A 25299-nucleotide genomic window follows, 5' to 3' on the forward strand; every position below is an offset into this window, starting at 1 on the left:
TACATAAAGTGGTTTCTAGCCACGCAGCAAATTTTGAAACTATAACAAACTACCATATTTAAGCATAGACACAAGATATTAGTCTTGGCTATACCAAAATCCTTTAAAACGCTGTACTTCAAACTGAAACCCTTTGCCCTACAGGAATGCGACCCGATTCTCAACATTGTGTCATCTGCCTAATTGAAGCAGAAGGAGACTTAAACCATATTAATCTCTCATCCTGATATACGGAAGCCTTGAGCAGCTTCTGGCTGGGAGGTATGGTGGGGAGGAAAGGTCCCTTCCCACAAGCAGCCCCTCTCAGAGCTGAGGGGAGCGTGCAGCCACAGGCCAAGCAGATGCCATAGGCTGTGCCATGCTTCCCATGCCCCCGCTGTAGGCATAACCGAGCAGCATTGCTGAGTAATTTCTACACGCCAGTCACAAAAAGGATGTATCGAATGAAAATATGGGTGGCTTTTCTAGGACTGCAGTTTTTCTGGCTGGCACCACCATCAGGCATTTAAAAATCCAAGAAGCAAATCCCACATTTGTAATGCCCTGGTGTGGGTAGCTTGCACCTAGGTATCCGTACCCTCTGTGAATCCACGCAACAGCGGGTCTGCTCCGAGTGTTTGACTTCCAGTGAAAAGGCCACAGAGCGATCCTGTGAACCGAATCCTTCTCTTTGAGGCACTCTAAGATTTTTTGTCCTCAGGTTGCAATTTGATTCCTAACCAAGCGAGTAGTCTCTATTGCAGCATTTTCATGCATTGTGCAAATTTTGATGGTTTTCAGATTAGGGCTGAGAAGGAGAAAATAACGTCCTTGCACCTTTAACCAGGCAGCAGCTCCTGGGGTGCAACATAGCCGTGGGGTGGTTGCTGTGAGGAAGCCCATAACGATCCCGCCTTTAGCCTGTCACCACTAGGAAACATCAGAGACAGCCAGCCGAGGGACTGAGTTGCCAAAAACGTCCTATTCCCATGGCTGAGAGATTTTGTTGGCACCATCTCTAAAGAGGATTTACTATGGGCCAAATCCTGGCGCCCTTGCTTAGATGAATCAGTTCTCAAGAGGCAACGCTCCCGCTGCGAGTGGTGCGTGCGTAAAAACCTGCAGGATCAGCCCAAAATACTGCTTGGGAGTATGGAGCGCTTGTCTTCCAGAGGGGCAGGAGCGACCTGCCCAACGACTTGCTGCGGAGGCAGTGCACAGCTGAGGGGCAGGAATTTGGGAATTGCATGTGAATGACAGAGATGTTTCCCCAGCAAAAATCTCTGAATTATTTTTACTCAGAATTTTTCTGATTTCCCATAAAACAAGCACAGATGGTACAGTTTGGCGAGTAATCCTTTCTTTTTCTTGTAGGGGCGTCCAAAATATTTTGTGGCACTTTAAGCCTTAATTAATTTATCTTTCATGTGAAGAAAAATGAATTAGTGACAGCTATTTCCTGGACTTCATTTCTGGGATTAAACCCTTTGTTTCTGGAATATCCGAGGGGATTTTGGACAGGCACTTAAAAAGATGTCATTTCAAGGACATTGTGTCCCCGTCCCCCGTCCCCCCCCCGCACCACACGCGAAGTACTCGGCTGCAACATTGAGTCCCATTAGCCTGCAAAACTGCATTGCTCGCAATGACTTTTTCTTTCGAAGTAGAATGAAAATGTCTGTGTTGGGAAGCGAAGGTAGCGTCGGCGATGAACAACACGCCTGCTTGGTGGCTTGGCCCCGGCTGTTTACCTCCGCGGCTGCGGAGGCGGGACGGGGCACGGGGTTGGAGGCAGGGGGGCAGGTTTACCGAGGCGGTTTGGGAGGGGTAAAACTACAGGCGAAGTTTGCCGGAGCTCCGCGCACACAGCCGGAGCCGGGGCCGCGGCCGCGCCCGGCGCTGCCCGCGGCGGGGGAGGGCGGAGGCGGGGGGCAGCGGCCGGGGCGGTGCCGCCCCCGCCCCGCCATGGCGCGGCTCGCCGCGGAGCTCGGCCGGGGGCCGCGCTGTCGCCTCCTGCGGGCCGCGCTCCCGGGTGCGGTGAGAGCCGCGGCGGGGCCGGGCGGGGGGGGGAGCCGAAAAGTTGGCCGCGATAGCGGCGGGGCGCGGGCCGGGTGCCGCCGCGGGCGCGGTGTTTGCGCGGAGGCGGGGGGGGGGGGCGGAGCGAGGCCGGGCGCGGCGCGGCGAGAGGCGGGCGGGAATAAATACATTAAAGGGAGGGGGGAAAAGGCAGGCGGGAAGGGGTGGGCTCTGCGGGGCGCGCCTCCCCCGCGCTGGCTCGGCACCGAGCGGAGCGCCGGGATGGGGCGCCCGGCGGGGGACAGCGGGCGGAGGAGGCAGCCCCGCCGGCGGGCGGCGGCCGTGGGCAGCGGCGCGGCGGCAGGTACGCGGGGCCGCGGCGGGTGCGCGGCGGCGCTGCCGAGCGGAGCTGCCGAGCGGAGCTGGGCGGCCGCTGTGGGAGCCGGCCGGAGGGGGGGGGGGAGCCGGAGCGGAGCTGTTTGGTTTATGCCCGGCGAAATCGCCCCGGGGCGCTTAGGGTGAGTTCGGGCTGGCGCTGGGTCGGGGCTGAGGCGGCCCGGCCCCGGGGGCTCGGCGCTGCCGGCGGGGCGGCGGCGCGGGCGCCCAGCGAGGCGTGATTTACGGGCTCCCCGGCAGCAGCCGGGCGCTGGGAGGCAGAGGGAGCTGTGTTTCAAGCTCCCCATCAATTATGGATGGAAACAAATACTGGAGTCAGCTCTGAATTATCCCCGTGCAGAGGCAGGGATAGCTCCGCTCCGTCCTCCTGGTGAAAACAATGCTCCGCTCAGGTGTCGAGCGGAGAAACTTTTTTTTTTTTTTTTTTGGAGGGAGGGGGGCGTTTCAGCACCGCAGAAACCGATACAGCAGTTTTCAGGGAGTAATTAGAAAGGGTTTAAAGCCTTCTTTATTATTTATAAGCGCTGGATGGAAATGAAAGGTCACACAGATATTTCTAGGTGGATATTATGCCGGTGTTTTAAAGGGCTGTGGGGTTGTTTTGTTGGGTTTTTTATGATTGTCATTGTGTTTCATCTTGTGAGTTGAAAAATGCAATTAAGTATGCTTTAGGTTGATGTATTGAAAATACTGTAGTTCTGGTGGATATCCCACTTGTTAGCATGAATACAGCTAGTCTTAAATTAGTGGTTTTCTGCCAATCTTTGAGTTGTTTCTTACTTCTGGTCAAGATTATGTCTGTATCCTAGGCTAACGCCTGTGAGTAATTTGAGCAAAATTCAGCCCTCAGTGTATAAAGTCATTTGTGTGTGTGTGTGGCTTAGAATACATTTACTTTTGAGCACAGCAGCAGCAGCAGCAATGATGGTTCATAATGCTCACATATGTGGCACTTGCTGTACAGATGGTATTGTAGCTTGTCCATGTACACACACACACACGCTTCACACATAATGTGTGGGAATTACAGCAAACTTCCTCTACAACACTGTTCAGTGCTCTGTAAATGTGTGGCATTTTTTCCCCTAGTTATTTCCTTTGGGGAGAACCACACATCTTTATTGGGATACCTTTGTGTTCTGAGTTGTTAGCCTTTCCTTAATGATGTTTATTAATTCACTTAAATATTATTTGAAGGAACAGCTTCCTACTGTCTGAGAGGCTTTTACTGCTGGTCTATTGCTCTCACATACAAATACTTTCACAGAGAATTTTCTGAGGTTCTCTCCTTTTTCCAAGTCCAACAGGAAGCTCATTGTAAAGCTTTGCAATCACTTTTGTGGCAGAAGAGAATAGACGTTTTTCCTGCTTTATTCACGCTATAAAATTCTATGCACCTCTAAAGTCTACTTAAGTTACTATTCAGTAAATTAAGCTGTACGTAATCATGTTTAATGTAGTAAGTGACAGGCATATTTTGTTATGTTGGCAGATATTGTATAAACATTTACTCTGGCTTAGATAAATACAAATTGCCAGTTGAGTGCTCTGATTTCTTTTCTACATAATCATGAACTTTAACACTTTTTATATTAACTAATATAAAGCTCAGTTGTTTTAAAAACAGGAAGAAAAAGTTTGTAGTGGGAATTTATTAGCATTCTGAATTATGTAGCACAGATTTGTTTTCAAAAGGACAGCCAAGAAAGTATAACCCAGAGGCTCTAAACTGGTTTATTTAACTGGCTTCTCACTTCCATCTGCACCTTTAGTTACAGTGAACAGCTACCTTCCTCCCTCATATCCTGCAGACTGTCACTACCTGCTCTCATGTATGGTCGAGATGCAACAAAGATAACATCATCTTCTAAACGTGCTTTGTGTGATGCAGGAGTGTGTGCCAGGAATACAGTGATGGCCCTGTCAAAGCTCTACAAACCAGCTGTATGGCTGCGGGTTTTTTCCCCCAGCCTCTCGCGCCCTTTGAGCTGGACCATCTGAATGTTTCTACCTCTTTTGTATGGCTGATCTGAGCCGGCTATTAGAGCAGATACTTTAGCCCTTGGAGCCACCGTGACTTTGATGTAGACTTATGAAGAGCACGCATTCAGATAGAATGCTTAATTATATATGCAATTAATTCTGACTAGATGGGTCTTCGATCTGATCAGTCCTGTTATATGAGATATGCGAAGGTAAAGAAAAGTACGTCATAGAAGCTCACTTCAAAGCATATATTAGGCAATTGTAAGAACATATCTTCTGGTCTTACTACAGTCAGTCACACGCAGATTACAGCTCTTGATTTTTTTTTTTATGGGTTTTAAATTCTTTATTGTACTTAACACATGATTCGGCATCCCTTGAAATTGGGTGAAGCCCAGTTAGCTGGACAGAACCTATATAGAAATGTTGAAATGCTTTGGTTATGCTTTCTTCTGAAAAAAAGAAACTTGAAATAGGAAGTCAAGTGGAGATCATATGTGAATACAGTCAGTTTTCATCAAGTGTCATACAAGTGATATGACAGGGACTGTTTCGGTTCTAGTCTTTCTTTGTAAGACAAAGGAAGGAGTTACATCAACAGCTTACATGCTCATATAAGCTTATGTTGAGCTTACTTACGTTGCAGTCTGATATTTTTCAAGGAATACACTATGTGTTCACTTTGCTTACCGAACAGAGGAGATGGTGGTTGATTACATACTCGTGTGTTAAACATACCTATAACTCCAGTTTGAAAAAATCAGATGTCTTTCCATTGGATAAAGTAATAATTTGCTCCATGAGTAAGTAAGAAAAATGGAAGGCATATTACTTGCATTGGGTAGTACAAGTTATTTTCAGTCTTAGCAGCTCCGTATGTAATTAAAACAGTTCAAATGTTACTTTCGTCAAAACTGCTGTTAGAACAGATGATCTCTTATGCATCAGATAAGCTACTGCAGTTACTGTTAAAATCCATCTAAGCCATTTTATTAAGTTGTTACTTGCTCTGTGAATAGCTGCCAGCCTGGAGTTCAAAAGAAAGTAGGTTCTGATTTGTTCCCATGTCACATGGAAGAGGTGTGCGGTGAAAATCGTATTACTGCCCTTCCGATGCTGTTTTCCGGAGCTGTGTGTGTTGTCCGCCGTAGCCCACTTTCTCTTGTCATGGCTTGACAGTAATTACAGTACAGCTAATATCAGAAGTTGATTCAGTTTATTCAAACACAAAGACTGTTGAATTGTCCCACTTCCAAAGTCAAATGTTTGTGATAACCACAGAGATCAAATCTGTAGCGCACATATGTAACATACGAGTAGTGTTTGTTTCCCTAACTTTTCTATTCCATTCGGCTTTTGTTAACTAACCCAGATTAGCATTTTAACAACCCTGAAGTGAACTCCTGCCATTCTCCTTGCTTGGACAGTGTGTGTAGACCATCCATCATCCTGTCCTTGGCCACAACAGGCTACTGGCTCCATAACCATTTGGAGCTACACAGAAACCATCCGACTGTGAACAGCACAGCTGGCTACAGCAATTTTTTCTTCCACACCACTGGCAGCATTGTCTGGCTATGGTAACTAAAGTTAACATCCAGAACGTGAAGTTTCTTTAGTTTTGGCACCCCTGCCCAGCCCCGCTGCAGCTCAGTGGGCACACCTGCAGACAGGCTACAAAATGGCTGCGAAGAGCGAGGCAACCACTGGACTCTTTCTTTTCAAGGCTCCAGTTTGGAGACAGCAACCTGTTGTTTGGAGTGCGATTACATTAACTCCGTACTTACTCGAGAGGGAGCTTGCTAGCTGAATCCTGCGCTCTTTCAATTTGCAGATCGGGGTGTGCTTTGAAAGCCGCTAGCTAAAGAAACAGAACTTGCCGCTTTAACTTAGCCACGCAAACTGCCAAAGAGCACAGAAAGAAATGGAGAATTTCGGCTGTGTATTTCACACATTCTTGTAGAAGCCTTTTTAGTTCCACAACGGAAACCATGTGATTTCACAGGATCTGTGCCCAGACTCTAATGCTTGCTACAGATGCTTTCCTTGGTTTGTTTTGTAGATCTATGAATGCAATAGGAAAGAAGTCATTACAGGATTTATTGTTTTAATTCTGACGTGCGCTATGAATGGCAGGTAACCAGCAGGTGAATGTACTTGTGGCTCTGTGCTAATTTTACTTGTTGAGATTTTTGCATAATTTAAATAAATTGGCCTAGCATGACTGTCTGTCATGTGTGAGCCACAGCTTTCTTGCTAGAAGAGAACTCTTGCTTTCAAGAGCAAAGGAGGTCAAGAGGTGTTACCAGGCAGGGAGGGGCTGGGTGGAAGTGGAGGAGCAAAGAAGTGGTGGTGGAAGAGGAGGAGCAAGGAGCTCAAGCAAGCGACATTTGTTCTGTCCGGAATGGTTACAAACCTTGTAAATGAAACCAGTCCCTGGACAGCTTTGATTTATATTCTCACACAGCAGATTGGCCTTGGTCTGCCCGACCTTGGTAACATTACAGAGGTTGTATTTGCACACAGATACTCTTCCTGCAAAAAGGTTTGTTGTTGCTGTTATTTTTTGTAACCATTGCATCTAAGAGCCAGATTGCAGCCCAGGTTTCTAATTCGATAGGCACTGGATAAACACAGAATAAAAAGGATGGATCCTGTTCCCCACAGTGGATGGTTTAAGAGAAGAGACGGCAGATGGATACAGTTAGGCAGTGGCCTCTAGAAGCAGGAGAGCCGCATTGGCCTGCATAATCAGCAGCCGTGTTAGCTCACAAGCCGCCTAAACATAGCTGAGCTGCGTGTGTCGGGGAAAGGGGCACACATGCTTGTAGGCATCAGAGGCAAAGGAGAGCTTTGAAGAGGGCTTGGGATGAGAACGAGGAGTTAATTGGCGGATGCGTGCTGGGGGGCTCTTCAAGTGCATGAGGGACAGCGGGGAAGCAAACACAGAGGTGCTTGTCTGGAAAGGTAACAAGTGAGCAGCGGGGACCAGCATCACAGACTGGCTGCCCATCAGAGGTGGGGGTGAAGCCTCAGAAGCGATGAGAGGTGATCAGCTGGTCACTCAGCTCAGCTATTACTGCAATAATAGGCTTTTCTTAATGTCAGCCACATAGTTCATCTCTCTTATGCCAAATGGTCATGACAGCTGGGTCTCTGCTTTCCCGAGCAGTGGTAAGGTACCAGCTCACACCTCCATTGGGTAGGACCTTCCTCAGAGCTTTATTGTGGCATGAAATAAAAGGTATTTCCCTTAGGTGCTGCTGCCGTGCTTCCCAGGTGTGTTTATGGGCCCTGCTGGTGGATAGGGACTGCAGCAGCTACAGCACCAACAGAAAGTGTTGCTGCTCTTTCTGTGTACGTCTGTCACGACAGATGCAGTTTGGGGTCAAAAGAAAATTCTCACGCTTGTATTTCAAGCCCTTGTTTATATATCCCTCCACTTGGGTACCCCCTTCCCATGTTGTGTGAACACTTACGTCTCCTATTGGGCTGTGTAACTATCCTGTTTTGGGAGACTACAGCGAATAAAAATGTGTGTTTAACTTACAGAAGCCTCAGTGTATACTTAAGGCTACAGTATTAAAATTTTGGATGGTGTTTGAATGTAGTCCAGTGTTAGTGAGGGAGCTGTGACTCTGCCTGTTGGTGTAATGGTAGTTAAAAACAAGAAAGGGCTGTATGCAGTCTGCGTGTTCCCCACGTGGTGCAGCTCCTAGGTGTTAAATATCAGAGTACTGCCTGGTGGGTCACAGAGGCTCAGTGCCCTGTGGAAGCAACCTGAACCAACCGAGCTGCAAGGCAGGAGAGGGCCCTCTGGCTTTCCAACAGTTGTCCAAGAGCCAGCGTTGGCACCCCTTGCAAATACAGCTCTTTTTTGTGTATTGCCACCTGGAGACGAGTGCCAAAGAGAAGGGTAAGGATAACAGAGGAAAAGCAGTGGTGTGAAAGCTGTCAACAGTGTGTGAACAATGTCCCCAGGTGTCTCATGAAAGGAGTAATAAGGGGGGAAAAAAAAATCATCTTGCCGAGCTGAATGGTTTCTTTCAATTTGCAAACTTCTGCTCTCTGTGACAGTTTCTTTAACCCAGCACGTGTTTATCAAAGATTAACACTGAAAAGCCAGTAATTTGTTTTTGCACAGTAAATCATATTTTCTTCATAAAGTAAATGCTGTGTGGATATTTTTAGCATTGTGTAGTTTTTTTTCCTTAATGATAACCTCAGACAAAAATAATCAAATCCCATGCTTTGGGGATTAATTTGATTCCCTGCAAGGGTATGGATAGAATTTTTTTTGTCTTGTGTACTACTATACAGGTTTTACTGTGAGAGTGGATTATGGCTTTTCCTCCCCCTAAAGCATCAGGTTTTCATCCTTGCCAAAGACATAACAAGCACTGCTCGTGATTGAACAGTGGTCTTAACGTGGCAAACTATGCCAACACAAACCTAAATGTATTTGGTGCAGCTGTAGAGGAAAAATATGTCTGCAGACATATACAGTGTGTGGGTCAGATATGATTATTTAGTCACATTCTTACACTGGCCCAATATTACCAGTGATAACACAAGGATTTAGGGGAACATTGCAATTGTCTTGGGGATTTTGGGAGGCCGGTATGGAGGGGAGAATGGGACAGGCTGTAATGTAGAGCTTTAAAGCCCTAAGTCTCATTCCCTGATTTCCACAGATTTCCTTGTGACCTTGATTCAAGCACTTGCAGTCCATATGTTACTGATTTGAATTTTTTTTTTTTTACTCTTTAAAGGACTGATCTGTGGCTTCTCTGTGGCTCACCAGTCAAAATGCCAAAGTAGTGTGATGCATATATTTCCCTGCCTTACAGAGGGTGAATGTTATCATGAGGTGATGTAGCCCAAGTAAAAGACAGAGGGGAGGGAGAGCTTGGTGCCCAGCACGGCTGCGTCCCATTCCAAACAACTGCCGAGTGTGGGCTCTGCAGGCTGTGTTTGGCCCATGGAAAGTGGGCAGCTCTGTGAGGCAGAGAATTCCCCAAACTGATGTGATGCTGCACAGGGACATGCCCAAGCTTGGGACCCAGAGCAGGATAGCCATGGCTGCACATTGCACCAATCCTGCCTCCAACCCCAGACTGACAACAGTATGGGTATAATCTACCTGACTGCATTTATATCAGTTTAATAACTTCAGCAGACTGTAGGGCAAGGAATCAGCTGGATCAAATCCTGCACTAATACATCTGATTTTTAAATAAAGAAAAAATAAATTTCTCACCACTGCCCCTCTGTGTTCTTGATAAGCCAGGTGCTCCCAGAAGACCCTCAGCACAGGCACCTCTCAAGACATACCTCTGCCCCGCCGGCTGTCCCCAGGGTCTCACAGCATGAGCACCAATGTTCCCCCCTCTCCCCTGTGAATATGTATAGGCATACATTTACAAATACACACTCGGAGACTACAAAAGCAGCAAATGTAATAATGTGATCCAACTGTTCAGTGCTAGGCTAGAAAGAAGTGTTTTTCTGCCATTATGTGAAAATTTAGCGTGACTGGAACAGAGTCTGCATTTGATTAGGCAATTTAAGAAATGTAAGAGACTTCATACTGTAGGGCAGTGCTGCAGAACAATTGCTCAGAACATGTTCTAAAATTGGTTTGCCTTCACCAGATTTCCATGTGTTTCTGCACGACATCTCAAATGAAAATATGAGTAGTCACGTGGCAAGTGACTACATTTTGATATTATGGTAAATAAAAGCACCAGTTCAAACAATTATTCCAAATTCTGAGTAGCTTTTGAGATAAAAAACCACAAACTCCCCCTCTATTTACTTTCCAGCCTGGGAAAGACATTTCATAACACATCCTTTCACTGGCATAGTTAATCTTTAATGCTTAACAAGATAATAGTAATCGTTAACTTTGAGCTCAGGCTTCCTCCAGGTTTTCATGCCTGCATTTTGTACATGTAATTGTGCCCAGGAAAGTGGCAGAGCACATGCTTTGCATATACAAATAGGTAACTGGGTGGCCAGCTACCAGATTTGTCCATGCAGAAAACTCAAGACTAGTTAAAAACATGTTGTTCCCCAGCTTCTATAGGCAGTATTCCTGTGGGCAAGGCTGGCTGACCGTTCCAACTCCGAGAATGGCATACTGATAATACCAGGGCAGTGCTTGAGATGCTCTGATGTGTTTCTTGCCAGTTGATAGTCGTCTCCTGTCTCTCCCCTCGCATTTTCCAGCAGCCATTTACTTTTTCTTTGAAGTGAGAGCAGTGGCAAGCAGCAGCCCTCTTCCCCAGCAGCAGCAACTCAAAAGCCAGCGAGCCCCATGCTCCAGCAAGGCACAGTGCTGAGATGCTGGAGGGATGTTTATAGCAGGGAAGAGCAGTTGGTGGGAAGAAGTGGTGCTTTCTGGAGTGAGATTGACAGCAACATTGTCTGGGGCATAGCCTGTTGAACAGCAGATGTGCCCTCTCCACAGTGCAAATCCCTTTTTCCTTCAGATGTCCTGCTTGTTGGGGTGTATTCTTTCCCCCAAACCTCCCTTCCATTTCAAAACATCACATTCACTTCATCCTGTAGGCAAACCCTCACCTCCTGGGCTCCAGCCAGGTCTAAAATGGGCAGCGCTTATCTCAGGGATCGGGGCTAGAGCACTGCTCCAGGTGAAGGCTGCTTTCTCCACTGCTGGGAGACAGCAGGGCTCGCAGACAGGAGGCCCAGGGGTGCTGCCAGCAATTCACTGTGGCTGTGGCACCAGCTTGACTTGTGCAAGTTGTGCCTGAGACCTTCATTATGTCCTCACCTGCAAATACTGGTTTATACCTGTCCCAGAGCTGCCTTATCAGATGATGCCTAATCATGCTGAAATGAGTGGCAGTTCTGCTATGTAAATCGCATACTGTGGGCCTGCAGGAAGAATACTTACTTACTTCACCTGTGGCACTCACCCGCATTTGTAGCCAACCCTCCTACAGGGAGGAAAAGGCAATACTTTGGTCTAGGTTTTAGGCTTTTGTTTGGGGCCAAAGGGGGCAGTTTGGTGGTTTCCAAACCTACATCCAAGCCTAGATGTACTACCGTAAGTAATTCTTTGCCATCGCGGTTTAGGAGTTCTCTCTAATTTTCAGGATAAAAGTATTTCAGACTAAAAAACACTATTGAAAAGCACCATTCACCTCTGACACAGCTGTGAGCTGGAGGCACTCAGGAGCTCACCCTGATGAGCCACCACTGCTCCCCCCAGCAGGGTGGCATTGCTTTCCTCGGCTTGGGGTCAGGGCAGGGGTAGGAGCTTGTGCTACCAGTGCTGCCCATGGCCAGGAATTAATGGAGGATCAGTGCTGAGAGTATAGAACAGACCCTGAACATCGCTGTATTGACATTCTCTGCACCAGTCCGTGGACACTTTCACGAATAAATTTAGTATTTCCTAGGACAGTCTCAGTTGGGCACGAGCAGTTTGAATTAATAAAATGCAGGCCTGCTAAAATGGTGAATCCAGAGTACTGCTTAAGTTAAAGTACCTTGCACTTTATCACCGATAGCTCAACCCTGGCAAACTTTAAGGGGAGCATGTCCTGCAGGAGCTTTGTAAAACAACAGATTCAACCATAGATGTGAGCTGAAATCAAAGGTTAGTTTCAGCTGGAGGACTTTTGTATCACCCTGGTAAAGGAAGGTAGTTAACATTCACTCTCAAAAATTAACATAAAATAAACATAATTGAAGCAATCACTTACAGTTTGCTCAGCATTTTATTTCCTTTCCTGCTTGAAACTACCTTGTGTTCAAGGAAATTTTTGATCACAGGAGAATTTAGCCCTCAAAGTGCATCTAATCAACCACTAAACACTTGCATCATTAAAAGTCACCCTATCCATTTTGCAAGCGTTCTGTCAGCTCGTTCTAGAGCAAGAGGGGTGCGCTTTTTGTAACGTTAAAAGCCTGCAAACAACTGAAGCATAACTAGCAATACCATAAGCCAATTAAGATGAAAGCTGTGATACTCAGTGGTAGGGTTTCATCACTTTAATATTAAACTATCTTTTTTTTACTTAGGCATAGATCAAGAGGTGTTAATGCAGAATCCTTGAAAGAAGCCAAATATTATCTTAAAATAACAGACCTGTTATTTGCACTTTCATGCTCAATTAATATCACGGCTCTAAATATCCTAAATTTTTTCTTCAGAGCTGCAGATTTTAAAGTTGTTATAGAAAGTAAGGATGGCTACATACTGCAAGTTTAAATTTGAGTGTACCTTTATAGGACAGAAACAGTTTTTCTTATCTATTTATTCATACAAAATCATGCTGTAAGTTTCTAAAAGGGACTTAAGTATGTTTCTTTTATGATAACCACAAATATTTTCCTATGTTATTTGATAATTAGCTAAAACAATCTGTCACCAAACTCCACAATATGGATTTATCACATCATAGACAATCTCTTGAGATTTGAATGTACAGTAAACCCCTGTGTCAGGCATTGCCTTCAGGAACTTTACTGAAGTTGGCCTTCATTAGAAGAAATACATTTATACTGAAATGCCATTTTAAAAAAAAAATTAAAAAGAAAATCACACTTGCATTGATGCTGGCTGTTGTAGCCTTGTTTTGGGAGGACTTTCACACTATAAAGCAATTGCATCATTGGAAAACCTATGTATAGATATGACTTAAAATGGGAATCTAATCCCCTGCTTCTCATATAATAGATACCGATACAGATTTTTAAGGCAAATGTTACATTCTATGAGGAATACTTTCTGGCTTGTAAGCAAATGACTCATTATACCCATTTCATGCAGTGAGACATAGAAAAAAGGACCAAGACCAAAAAAATAGAGGTAGGACAAAGAATTGTTTGCTCCCTCTCTAGAGCTCAAGCCACCAGACCCTGAGCCATGCTGGTCTTATGTTTTGGCTTGGATGATACAAAAATCCTGCATTTTCATGTTTTGACTACCAAAACACACTTTGACCTGGTTCCCCCAGTGTGTGGCTCTGTTCTAGAGTTATTTTATTCCATGCACAGCAGGGATAAGGTGCTGTTCTGAGGGACTATTCTGGTGCATCCATGGTTGCCAATGCATACATTTCTACAACAGGTCTAGGGCACCACTGAAGGCGGCCTGTACCACATTCATGTATTTTCTTCTGAATGTTTTATCTTCTGAAAAGATCGACCTGCTTGACAAACAAAAATTCAGCAACAACCTACCTTTCTGTACTATGCACTAGTGAAGTGCAGCTCCTGCACCAGCACCTTGCTGACAAGCTGTTCTCTCTGCAGCTGGCTCAAGAAGTTGAACTTCTCCCACCTGGTAGCAGTTACCATCAGCAAGTAAACTCATGTGCGAATCCTTAGCCCCCTAAAGTAGAGTCACTGCCAGCATGCCTTTTAACCTCATGAAGCCCAGAATTTGAACCATACCCTTTTCAACTAGTGTTTTTCAACCTGCAGTTAGTGGACCATAAGTGATTTGTACATCAAAAGATAATCCCTGAGGTCGGAGTAAACAATATTTTTAACCTTTTTACACTAGTCCTTTGCATTTAAAAAAAAAAGAGGGGGAGGGCTGGTGCTAAACACAAGTAAGTTCCCATTCAGAGACTCACATAATTTTTATTTGGTTGCAAGTGAAATCCGTGACTTGCTCTAGCCCGGCCAACAGATCTTTGTTGTTTGAGTGGTCACTGGATAAAGAGCTTCGAAGCACTGACCTGGCCAGCTGCTCAGTGCCCTAAAACCGCTGTCCAAGGATGCACTGGGACCCTCACCAGGGGATTGTCTCAAGAGCTGAGGTGAGTGGAAGTTGTTGAGTGTTGCACAGGATCTGCTTTGCTCTCCGTCAGAAAGAGGAACTGAAGTCTCAGCTGTAGGCCCCAAGAAACTTGTTGAGCATCTGTGAACAAGCAGCAGTAAAAGATTTTTTTGTTTTGTTTTAACTTTTATCTTATTATTAGAGTGGTTTCATGCTCAAAAGTTCAGAAGGTACCATCTCAGAAATGCACTAGTTAGTGCAGTTGCACCAATTAGTGCCCTCAGGGAGCCATTTGCATGCAGGAAGGAACAGAGGACAACAGGGATTTCCGGATCTGTCGAAGCCCAGTCACTTGGGATTGTGTGAAACCACACCACATAAATTGACTAAACTCAGCATATTACTAATCAATTCTGCCTGGCCCCCCTTAACATTATGGTTAATGCATACCTCCAAGCACAGAGGAGATCCTTGATCTTACCTAACAGCCTGATTTTGTCCTGTGTCTGGTGGAGAAGGAAGGCGATGTAGTCATTTAAGCCTTTGCATGTTATGTGCCTTTTTTCAGTTCTTATTATTGCAACCTTTTTCTCCTTTGCCTCGCCAAACTCTCCACAAGTGAACTAACTTTTAGGGTATATCTTTTGTTCTGACCTATCTTGAACTTCAGCCTGGATTTGCCATACCGCACTCCTGTCTGCGCTTAACATTTTGAGAAGCATTTATTGTGTTTAGGAGATTTTTAAGAATTTGGGGGGGGGTTTTGAGTGAATAGAAGATATTGCATCAGTCTGGTTTGAAGCTATTTTATGTGTTGCTTCTCTCCAGCTGGCTGAATGCCCTTTCCCTTCCCCCTCCTTTTTTACGTGGCAACGCACGGAAAGATGATTGATGGAGTGTCACCAGGGCGTTGTCAAAGGATGGAGTAGATTAATGGGCAAGAAACACCAGCCTGTTCCCCTTCATGTGTGATCGTTTGAAGGAGGGCTCATATTTTAACAGAAATGATACCCTGCTTCTCTGGATTCCCCCAGTCAGGAATTGAAGGATGGGATTCGTATCCGAGATTGAAAGGTGCCAGCCACAAAGAGCCAGTTTATTACTTGGGACAGCTGCCTGCCTTCCACTTGACCAACAGCACTCGCCCTGAGGCCTGTTTCAGTCAGGCTGCTGTCCGCTTTACCGGTGTGGATTTGTGCCACCAGTTAACATTTATACCTCTATTTCTTTGTATTTGCAGACACAACTAGTTATGGCGTAGACCAAATAGCCAGAAGATCTCTGATCCGTTACTAGCTTTTCCACCTGGGTGACACTGGCCAATTTGCCTGTGCTGCAAGGAATGACCACTTCTGACCCAGAGCAGCTCAGATCCTTTGCAAAGGCTTTTTTGGTGGTTGGCCTCGGTCACAAATTCAGCCTTGATCTGTGCCTCAATTCCTCAGCTGCAAAACAGGGATAGCAATATGGTAATTTCCAAACATTGCACTTGCCGTGAATTGTTTCCTAGCAGAAATGCTAGGAATGCAATTCATAAGAGAAATTAATCAAAGACTGGTCTGAATCCTGGCTGGGGAAAAACAATCAGAGCCAGAGTATGATTGTTTTCTGCATTTTCTTGAAGGTAGACATTGCCAGCATTTCATAATCGGCTATCCTGGTCCAAACAGATACTTCAGCATTGTTATTTGTAGTCCCCAGTAGTGGTCTCCATTAAAAGACTTGAATGTGGCAAGAATTATGTCTTTCACACCAGCCTATCTGTGTCTACCAGAAGCATGCACCTGACTGCCATAAACCCCTGTTCCAAGGGCTAGATGGAGCCCATTTTTCTGATTATCCAGGGAACAGCTGTTCTTCCAAGTGTATTCTCTTTTCAGTGGTTCTGATCTCAAGCCTGTGTCCAACCAGCTAAAAGGTGTATTTAAATGCCTCTTAAAGCAGGTGCATTTTCTTTTCATACGTAGCTAGAAATCAGAGCTACTGTTCATTTTCCTGTAATATTTTAAGAAGCAAAATAATAAAGAAATCTGTACTTCTTACCTGGCTGGTAAGAAGTGATTACCTGTGGTTTGCTGATCCAGTCCATCTCTCTGTCCGCTTTTCTCTCGTCATGCCAAAGGTCTGTGCTTCATGCAGGTGTAGACGTTTTCTTTGATAGAGACTTGTGACAGGTGATGTTTAGTTAAAAGAGATTGCTGAACATAACTATTCCCGCCTCTTATGTTCTCAGAGTTCATCTCTGGAGTATATTCAGAGGTTTGGGGGGGGGTTGAGGAAGACATAAATGTGAGTTTGTTTCTGCTCTGGATGCAGTCTCTAGGGAGACACATCCTGTGGCTTTACATTTACAAAACTTTGCCTTGTTTTAGGGAGTATGAGGTACCCCCTGAAATTTGAATCTAATTGAGAGAACTGATGCTCTCTTTGTTTACCTGACATTTCAGCCTTTTTGGTTTTGTTTTGGGTCACAATTGTTGTGGCCAATATAGAGCAAATTGCCCTTTTGTTCTCTGCAGCCATTTGCTTGAGTCCAGAAGACAGTATCTACCTTTGTAAGGCAGGTTGCATTTAAGTTTTGCGTTTGTTGCCCCAGTGAATTCTTCCTAGACAGGATACTGGGAGGAAAGAGAGGAAAAAAGAAACTTGCTAATACATGCCCATGCTTGATACTCACAGAACTTGTACAGTTGCTGTGCGCGTTTTGCAGCCAGGCCAGGGTCTCTTTGAGTCATGACGTGTGGGCCATGAACAGCCTCATCTTCTCTGCTAAGTAAAGCCTACGTGGCTGGGAGAGCTTCTTGCTCTTTGGCAATTTGTATTCATTTGTTCTCCAAGAAAACGAGGCTTCAGGGAGGACTTCTACTAAGCACCTTACAGATGTTACTGTGCACTGACTCAATGTACAGTTTATGTGCCTCCCCTTTCTCTTCTTTCACTGGGACAGCAGTGGGTTGGATATTTGGAGCCTGCTTTTCTTGGAAAAAAAAGACCAAAAAGAAGATTGTGTAACCGTTAATGATTTGTTATTGTGTCTGGGAGCCACTGTGCTGCAGGACTTTGCTCTAATGGTGCTTTCACAAGAAAGAACTAATTTGACTAACTTTATTAATTCCAGTTTGTTTTAAGTTTGCTCGTTAGTAATTTAACGCAAGATGCTTCAGCTAAAGAGGCCATGTCAGGACAAGGAAGAGCAGAGGGAAAATGCCAGGAATCATTAGTGTTTATTAACCACTGCACTCATCAATCTTGACTAAGAGCACAGCCCATTCGTTCTGGACTGGTGGACTGAGATACAGAAATATCATTAACAGTGGAAAATGCTTCTTTTCAGGTCAGTCCGTAATGGACAGGCTTTCAGACAACACCCACACCCCCATCACCAAATATTATCAGCCTTTAAGTTGGTCTCCTCACAGTCCAGCCTGAACTGACAGAGCTCAGCAGCCTTGTGGAAGGAAGAAGCCCTGCCCCTAGCCAGCCGTAGTATCAATTAACAAATACAGTATTTTCATCCCCAGTAAACATTACTGAAAGGTTAAGTGTTGTTATGAAGGGGTTTTTTAATTGCTTTTCAAATTATTAAGTGATTAATACTTATATGCTTTGCTGGATCTCGCAGCAATTCTTGAAACGTTAAAATGGAAAGGCTTCTTTTTTTCTGTTTAGACAAAGAGTTCAATAACCAATTTCAGCAACTGCAAGGCATTGAGCTGGTGACTCAAAGCTCTGACCTGTGAATCAGGGCTGAATGAATGCCTCCAAAAGGTTGGAGGAGGGAATAGTACTACATTTGCCAGGTTTCTAATGAGAAATATGACCCCTGCCCAGTCCACTTGTGGTCATTAAGGATTGCATTTCACTTTGAGATGTGTTTTCTTGCATCGTACCCAAATTGCAACTTGAGTAGTTACATTCTGCTCACTAAAATATCCCTGCGGTTTAATTGGAGAAGTTATGTTTCCCTTCCCCTCTTAAAAGCTTTGTTGTATAACGTTGTGGTGCTATCATAGTATGCGCTGTATAATCTGTAGAACACACACACACACCCCCCACCCACCCCACCGTGAAAGTCTCTGAAGTTGCTAGCTTTCTGCAGAAACAAATAGAATTAGGGGGAAAGCGGCATCTTGGGAACCCAGTTCAGCCTTGTGCCCCCGTTTGAGTCTCTTGCCACCCTTGCAAAGCATGTGACAAGCACCGTCACACTGCAGAGGCAGCATTTTTACATTTACTTTGCACATGTGTAAATCACTGCACAAGGCAAAGCGTCAAGTGTCTGGTCCTAGACATAAGGTCTTTCGCAATGAGCATGTTAGGCTTAGTATTATGATGGCACAGCCTGGAAACAAGCAATAATTTTAAAACATGGCATGGATGTTCAGACAGATTGTGTGTGTCATGACTTTCTGTGGATAAGATTTAGGTATTTTATGGGGAAAGGGTTTTATTGGATGACATTCAGTGATAGAGGGGATGGAAAGAGATTGCAGTTTAATTAAAATTCTAATCCCAAGTTTGACAATTTTTCTTGCCAGGTCAGCAGCCCGCATGTTCTGTTTGTGATTCCCGTGAATTAAATGGGCTGACAGTCATCAGCTTCTTCAGAATTGCCTGTAAATCCAGCTAAAAATTAGCAAACATCAATATGTCTCAGAGCAGCTTTGAGTAAGGACATGTCACGGAGCAGTTTTCCATCAACATCCATACAGGAGCCTTCCTTAAGCACCAATGTAGTCCACTGCTGCCAGTGCTCAAATACAAATGAAAAAACCCTTCTTCTGCAGTAGGAAGTCACGTTTACTGTCCTGTGCTGCTGAAAATCTCACTGGCGTGTTCCTGTCTTCCAGGTAGTTAAACAGTGTTGCCACAAAGGTAGTGCTCATCTTTCACCAGCCATGAGGCTTCCTCTGCTTTGTGCCTCCGTGATGCTAATGAGTCTGTCCCAGTGCCGAGCTGTCAGCTTCCCTGAAGATGAGGACCCTATTAACATTGTTGACTACCACTGTAAGTAATCTGCAAATGGTGCTAACCGCTAGGGAAAAAGTTTTAATGTCGGGTTTTTTTTCCTTGGGAAGTTAAAAAAAAAAAAAAAAAAGCCTCGTTTTTTTCAAATTGAAATGTGTTTACTGGCTTTGTATCTTTAATAGAACACTTAATCATTTTCTTAAAAAAGCAATCAGAAATACAGCAATAACTTCAGGAAAAAGAACATTTGCTGACATTAGCCATCTTTTTCTCATTTATATTCAAGACATTACTCAAGGAATTTAGTTTAAACCCTTCTACACCTAGTATATACAGCTAATCAATGCCATATATTGATTCTTTAGCTCTATAATCCTGAGTGATGGTGTAGCCCATTTTTACTTGCAGATTCAAGGCAATATCCAGTATTTAGAGGACGCCCTTCAGGCAATGAATCTCAGCACAGACTGGACTTCCAACTGATGTTGAAAATTCGAGACACACTTTATATCGCTGGCAGGTAATTTTCCTTCACTCAGTTCATTAGATTAAAATTCTTTTCTCTTCTGGTTTTGCATTAATGTGTAAAATTCATTTAGAAAAATCTGCAGAATATGATAAAAATTAGAATTGGGGGAGGACTTCCCAGAGAAGTATACCGTATCTATGGCCAGTGCATGAAAATTGGATTTGAAGGCTGCAGTTACTGTAGTTATGCTAAAACCAATGATCAAATACTCTCTTCCCTCTTTTATATTACTGCCCCAATAAAAACCTCTCCTGATCATTTTAAACTTGGACTGACACATCAGGGATGTAGGAAGTGAGGATAACACACTTGAATATTTACAGTCCGGATTAGTCTTCAACAGAATGGAATTCCAGAGATGGATAGCTGGACGCTGTAGGTGCTATCTAAGGACCACACCAATAAAAATCAAACCCACCCTGTGTTGCCCATGACCAACCTTCTTCCCTTTGTATTAAACACAGAAAATCCATAAGCATTTCATAGAAGTTTCTGGTCTAACAAAACACTCTAAAAATAGATTTAGCTTATCAAAAATAAGGCAAATGAATTAATGAATTTACTTGTGTCTTTTTGCAAACAGGGACCAAGTTTACACTGTAAACTTAAATGAAGTTCCAAAATCGGAAGTTACTCCAAGCAAGGTGGGTAGATACAGGTGCTGGCAAGGGAGAGGTATTTTCTTTGGTTTTAATTTTTTTAAGATTTTTTTTTGTGGAAAGGAAATCCAGTGTTCTTTTCTGGTTTGATTTAACAGAAATTAACATGGAGGTCAAGGCAGCAGGACAGAGAGAACTGTGCTATGAAAGGCAAACATAAAGTAAGTTTAGCACATACATTATAGAAAAACAACACTAATATTTATTATATATGTGAAGTCTGTGATTAATACGTCTTACTGTCTTTTCAGGATGAATGCCATAACTTCATTAAAGTCTTTGTTCCACGAAATGATGAGATGGTGTTTGTCTGTGGAACAAATGCATTTAACCCTATGTGCAGATACTACCAGGTAAGAATATTGAAAATGTCATGAATCTGTTACTGGGTTTCCTTGCACTGATTATGCTGTAGCAAATACATCCAGTGTGACTGGAGAGTGCTTCAAGGTGAAAGAAAAACAGACAGAAGCCAATGTGCTGAATTAAGTTTTCTGGAAAGACAATGTTATGCTTTTGTGCCAGTGTACAAAATAGAAATGACACTGTCACCCGTTTATTTTTCTTCCCTAGCTGAATACCTTAGAGTATGATGGGGAGGAAATTAGTGGTTTGGCAAGATGCCCATTTGATGCCAGACAAACCAATGTCGCCCTCTTTGCTGGTAAGAACTTTTGCCTGTAATGAGTCTAAATGATTAATGACACCAAAGGAGCCAGAGAGCTTTTAAAGCAAGCACAGGAAGGCTAAAGGTGTCATGGTGCCCCTGCTCTTAAATTTTTTAAAGGGCCTCCAAAGGATTAGAAGCTGACCTGTTAATAAGTAGGTTACAGCAACTTGGGGAAGAGTGGCAGTAAAGAAATGGGGAAACGTACAGGCTAGTCAGGATTCTGTAGAATATTAAAGGCCTCTTAATACCACGTTTTTAACTTCCGTTTTAGATGGAAAATTGTATTCGGCAACAGTAGCAGATTTCCTGGCAAGTGATGCTGTTATTTATCGCAGCATGGGGGATGGATCTGCCCTAAGAACAATAAAGTATGATTCCAAATGGATAAAAGGTAATTTGGGGGAGTATTTTCCCATACACATGGCAAATGTAATTTCACTGGCACAGAGGGTCAGGTAATTCGCAGCCAGCGTGCTTTACGCATATGCTACAACGTCAGCATATATGCGGCTTTCAGTACGGTATGATTACAATAAGAAAGCAGTTTAATACAAATAAAGCAGAATTTTTGCTAAATACATCAATGAATGAATCTGCAGTAACAAAATACCTTAGCTGAAATGCAATTCCTCTGAGGCCTTTTTGCAGTCCATTAGCCGACATCGAAGACTTCAAGTTCATTTAAGCTCCAGTGCACCCATATTTGGACATCCTAAAGTATCTGGAAGGCTGGAGCTCGTGTTAGCTGGTATGGACCTGTGGAGAAGCCGCCAAGTCACACAGCGTAGTCAGTGTCGTGTGCCGATCGAGTAGTTCTTTGAAGTAACCTTCTCCTTGCTCTTTCTTACAGAACCGCACTTCCTCCATGCCATAGAATACGGGAACTACGTTTATTTCTTCTTCCGAGAAATTGCTGTAGAGCACAACAATTTAGGCAAGGTAGGTATTGTCACAGCGAGCTGTCAGGTAGCCATGAGTCGTAGCAGAATGAGATCACCCTAAAACAGTATCAGAAACAAGCACAGTCTGCAATATGAAGGAGGGACTAGTACAAAGTTTGCACAGTTTTCCCATCATTATAATTTACGGGGGGGGCGGGAAGAGAAATAGAACAGTGCATTCTTCAACCAAAAAGTTGTTTCTGTTCTTTGAGCCTTGCTGTCAGGCGAGCTCGCTACAGGTATCTTTTAGTATTGCTGTCGCCTTAGTGCTGCTGTTGCCTTAACACTCGTGGCAAGTAATGGAAAATCTGAGGGTTTTTTCATGCTTATTAAAGAAACAAAAGAGAACAACACAAAAGAAGAGTTTCAGAGAAGTTTCTCTAATGTCCCTGGATATTGAATAATTCAGTCATGCCAGTACAGAGTATAATACTCATGCCTCACCATGGAAGGATATTCTATAATAAATTATTAAATCCTTTACACATGGTTAATTAAAGTCTCTAAATCTCACTAACAATATGATTTTGAAGGGAAAAAAGGGTGGGGACAAGCTGCAGAGTTGCATTTGCTTGGTGATACATTAAGATGCCTGTGCACTGCCAGCTAAACACTGTTTGCTCTCATCCTTCCTGTGCAGATAAATGGCAGCTTCCTGTTAACAAAATTATCTTTGGTGTTAACAGCTTTCCTTGCATCTCTCAAGCCTTTCTCCCTTTTCCTTGGGTTTTTTTTTTGCCCGTCACAGGCTGTGTATTCCCGTGTGGCACGCATATGCAAAAATGACATGGGGGGGTCCCAAAGAGTCCTGGAAAAACATTGGACATCCTTTCTGAAAGCTCGGCTCAACTGCTCAGTTCCCGGGGATTCATTCTTCTACTTTGATGTTCTGCAGTCTATCACAGACATAATAGAAATCAATGGAGTCCCCACGGTTGTCGGTGTATTCACCACACAGCTTAACAGGTGAGAGATGAGCAACCTTACATCAAAGGTAGTTCTCTGGTTCTGTCTTACACTGAGATTGGTGCCATTGTAGTCTGAGTTCTTGCAACTATTTTTCTCATTTTACAGCATCCCTGGTTCAGCCGTGTGTGCTTTCAGCATGGATGACATTGAGAAAGTCTTCAAAGGGAGATTTAAAGAACAAAAGACTCCTGACTCTGTTTGGACAGCTGTACCTGAAGACAAAGTACCAAAGCCAAGGTAAAAGGTTCTTACGATGCCATAATATTGTCCTTAAATCAGCTGCACTCTTGAGCGTCTTGTCGGGTAAAAAGCAAAGCAGAGCTTTACTCTTCAGCCATAAGGATGCTCGTTAGCAGGCTGCCTTCTCTCATTAACTAAAATACCAAGACGAAAACAATGTTGTTCTCCTTTCAGACCTGGCTGCTGTGCAAAACACGGCCTAGCAGAGGCTTACAAAACCTCCATTGATTTCCCAGACGAAACACTCTCCTTCATCAAATCTCATCCTTTGATGGATTCAGCTGTTCCCTCAGTCATTGAGGAGCCCTGGTTTACCAAAACACGTGTCAGGTATGACACCGTTCAAAAGTAACGCACGTGAAAAGGAAAACAAGAAAACGCACTGTTAATGGTACGCCTTTTGGTCTTGATAGGTACAGATTGACAGCAATTGCTGTAGACCACGCTGCTGGACCCTACCAGAACTACACGGTCATATTTGTTGGCTCCGAAGCAGGAGTAGTGCTTAAAATCTTGGCAAAGACCAGGCCTTTTTCTTTGAATGACAGCGTATTACTGGAAGAGATCGAAGCATATAATCATGCAAAGTAAGTATTACCAGAACACCTAAGCTCTTCAGCTAGTCCTTGGTACCTAGCTAAAAAAATTTATGGTAACCGAAAACCAACTCATTATCACCAACATCACCACTTGTTTGTCATTTCAGTGTTCCTCATGTTGAATAACCTGAAAATATTTGGTCACTTGCCATTTTGCATGGGTTGAGTGAATAACCTAATTCCACTCCAGTGACGTCAGCGATACAGTCTAATTCTAGTGATACAGTCTAATTCTTCTGCAAATAGATACACTTCTTCCTGAATATGAAACGTCAGAACTGTCTGCTGCTGTTAAAAAGAAATGACGTGAGCTTATCTTGAGGGTTTCTCAAGAGTGACCAATAATGTATAAACTATGTCTAATCGTTTTAAACTTGTTTATTCTGGCGCAAAGAATTTGGGAATGGAAGCATTCCGATTAGACTCTACAGGCGTCCGATACAGGACTCCTGTTCTGCTCTGTCGAGATATTTATGCCGACTGAGAGAACAAAGAAAATGGATTTGGATTTTTTCCCTACGTAGTTCAGCGAAATTGTCACCTAGCTGTAAATAAGAGCCAGAAGCCGGCATTTGATAACCCATAGGTTTGTTTAGAAATCACTCAGCCAAGAGTAGTAAGTTACATTTATATATGTAAGAAGTCTCTTTTCAGTATCTACACAGACAATAAATAAATAAAATGTTTGCAGTGTAAGCACTGCACAAAGTACTACAGTTACTAAAATAATGGCCTCCTGTTATTTTTGCTGAACAGGTGTAATGCTGAGAGCGAGGAGGACAGAAGAGTCATTTCCCTTCAGCTGGACAGAGACCACCATGCTCTGTTTGTGGCATTCTCCAGCTGCGTCATTAGAATTCCTCTGAGTCGGTGTGAGCGTCACGGGTCATGTAAAAAGTACGGCCCCGTTCCTGAACTCCCTCTTAAAGGAAGGGCACCAACATCTCTTGGCAAGGAAGTAAAAAATGCATGATTTCTTGGGGTTTTTCTCTTGCAAGGGCATGTATTGCTTCACGGGACCCATACTGTGGCTGGTTAGACCACGAGGCATGTGGAAGAGTGACACCAGGCATGCTGTAAGTACTGCTTTTCAAATTAGCCCAGCATCTCTACGTACACTTTATAGACCACATGAGCTCATACCCTGTGCCTGTTCCCTTGCACTCAATTAATAAATCTCCGTTTTTGAGGGGATGGTTTTTCGGTGTACTGTCTATGTAAGAGAACAGAATGCTGAAGTCTGACCTAATTCTGCAATCTCTAGGCGAAGACTTGCTTTCAGTGGGAGTTTTACATGTGTGGGGGAGGACGAGCAGGCCTGTAGGAAGAGCAGTTGGAAGCAGGAAGGCAAGAAGTTGCTGCCTGCAAACCTGAGCAGCTCAGAGAGGACAGCACACAGTACCCCCTCCCAGGCGTGCTCACGGCCAGGGCACGGTCAATTGCAAATACGAAAGCACAGGATTCACAGTGGGAAGAGAGTAAGATTTTGCCTCCACGCTGGAGCTGGGGTGATACATATGCATACCAGAGGCATTTTGCACAAATCAAGTCTGTAACTTACAGTGCATTAGCAGCTGTATCTTAAAA

General features: G+C 44.0%; 1 protein-coding gene and 1 long non-coding RNA gene across 13 annotated transcripts in view; one reads left to right on the top strand and one right to left on the bottom strand.

The window, feature by feature from the left end:
* Positions 1-1977: 1977 nt before the first annotated feature.
* The window catches only part of SEMA6D (semaphorin 6D), a 31907-nt gene continuing 8585 nt past the window's right edge, over positions 1978-25299 (top strand). For 8 of the 12 annotated variants that reach the window (XM_076347782.1, XM_076347787.1, XM_076347785.1 and 5 more), the window contains exons 1-15: positions 15588-15606; positions 18988-19144; positions 19514-19625; positions 20218-20278; positions 20392-20454; positions 20545-20646; positions 20867-20957; positions 21235-21354; positions 21814-21902; positions 22653-22870; positions 22979-23110; positions 23288-23443; positions 23527-23700; positions 24469-24609; positions 24711-24788. In XM_076347782.1, coding sequence (XP_076203897.1) covers positions 15604-15606; positions 18988-19144; positions 19514-19625; positions 20218-20278; positions 20392-20454; positions 20545-20646; positions 20867-20957; positions 21235-21354; positions 21814-21902; positions 22653-22870; positions 22979-23110; positions 23288-23443; positions 23527-23700; positions 24469-24609; positions 24711-24788 — 1697 coding nt within the window. In that variant the 5' untranslated portion in view covers positions 15588-15603. Of the gene's footprint in view, positions 2017-2306; positions 2360-2492; positions 2514-15587; positions 15607-18987; positions 19145-19513; positions 19626-20217; positions 20279-20391; positions 20455-20544; positions 20647-20866; positions 20958-21234; positions 21355-21813; positions 21903-22652; positions 22871-22978; positions 23111-23287; positions 23444-23526; positions 23701-24468; positions 24610-24710; positions 24789-25299 lie in introns of those variants that run through there. The other 4 variants (XM_076347793.1, XM_076347792.1, XM_076347784.1 and 1 more) reach the window with 4 other exon arrangements.
* LOC143164816 (uncharacterized) lies at positions 13979-17081 on the bottom strand. The gene is made up of 3 exons (XR_012996146.1): positions 16815-17081; positions 16203-16301; positions 13979-14278 (listed from the first exon to the last, which is right to left on the bottom strand). It is a non-coding gene; the product is annotated as an uncharacterized LOC143164816 (long non-coding RNA).

This window comes from Aptenodytes patagonicus, chromosome 10 (genome assembly GCF_965638725.1).
Source record: "Aptenodytes patagonicus chromosome 10, bAptPat1.pri.cur, whole genome shotgun sequence".
NCBI lineage: Eukaryota > Metazoa > Chordata > Aves > Sphenisciformes > Spheniscidae > Aptenodytes > Aptenodytes patagonicus.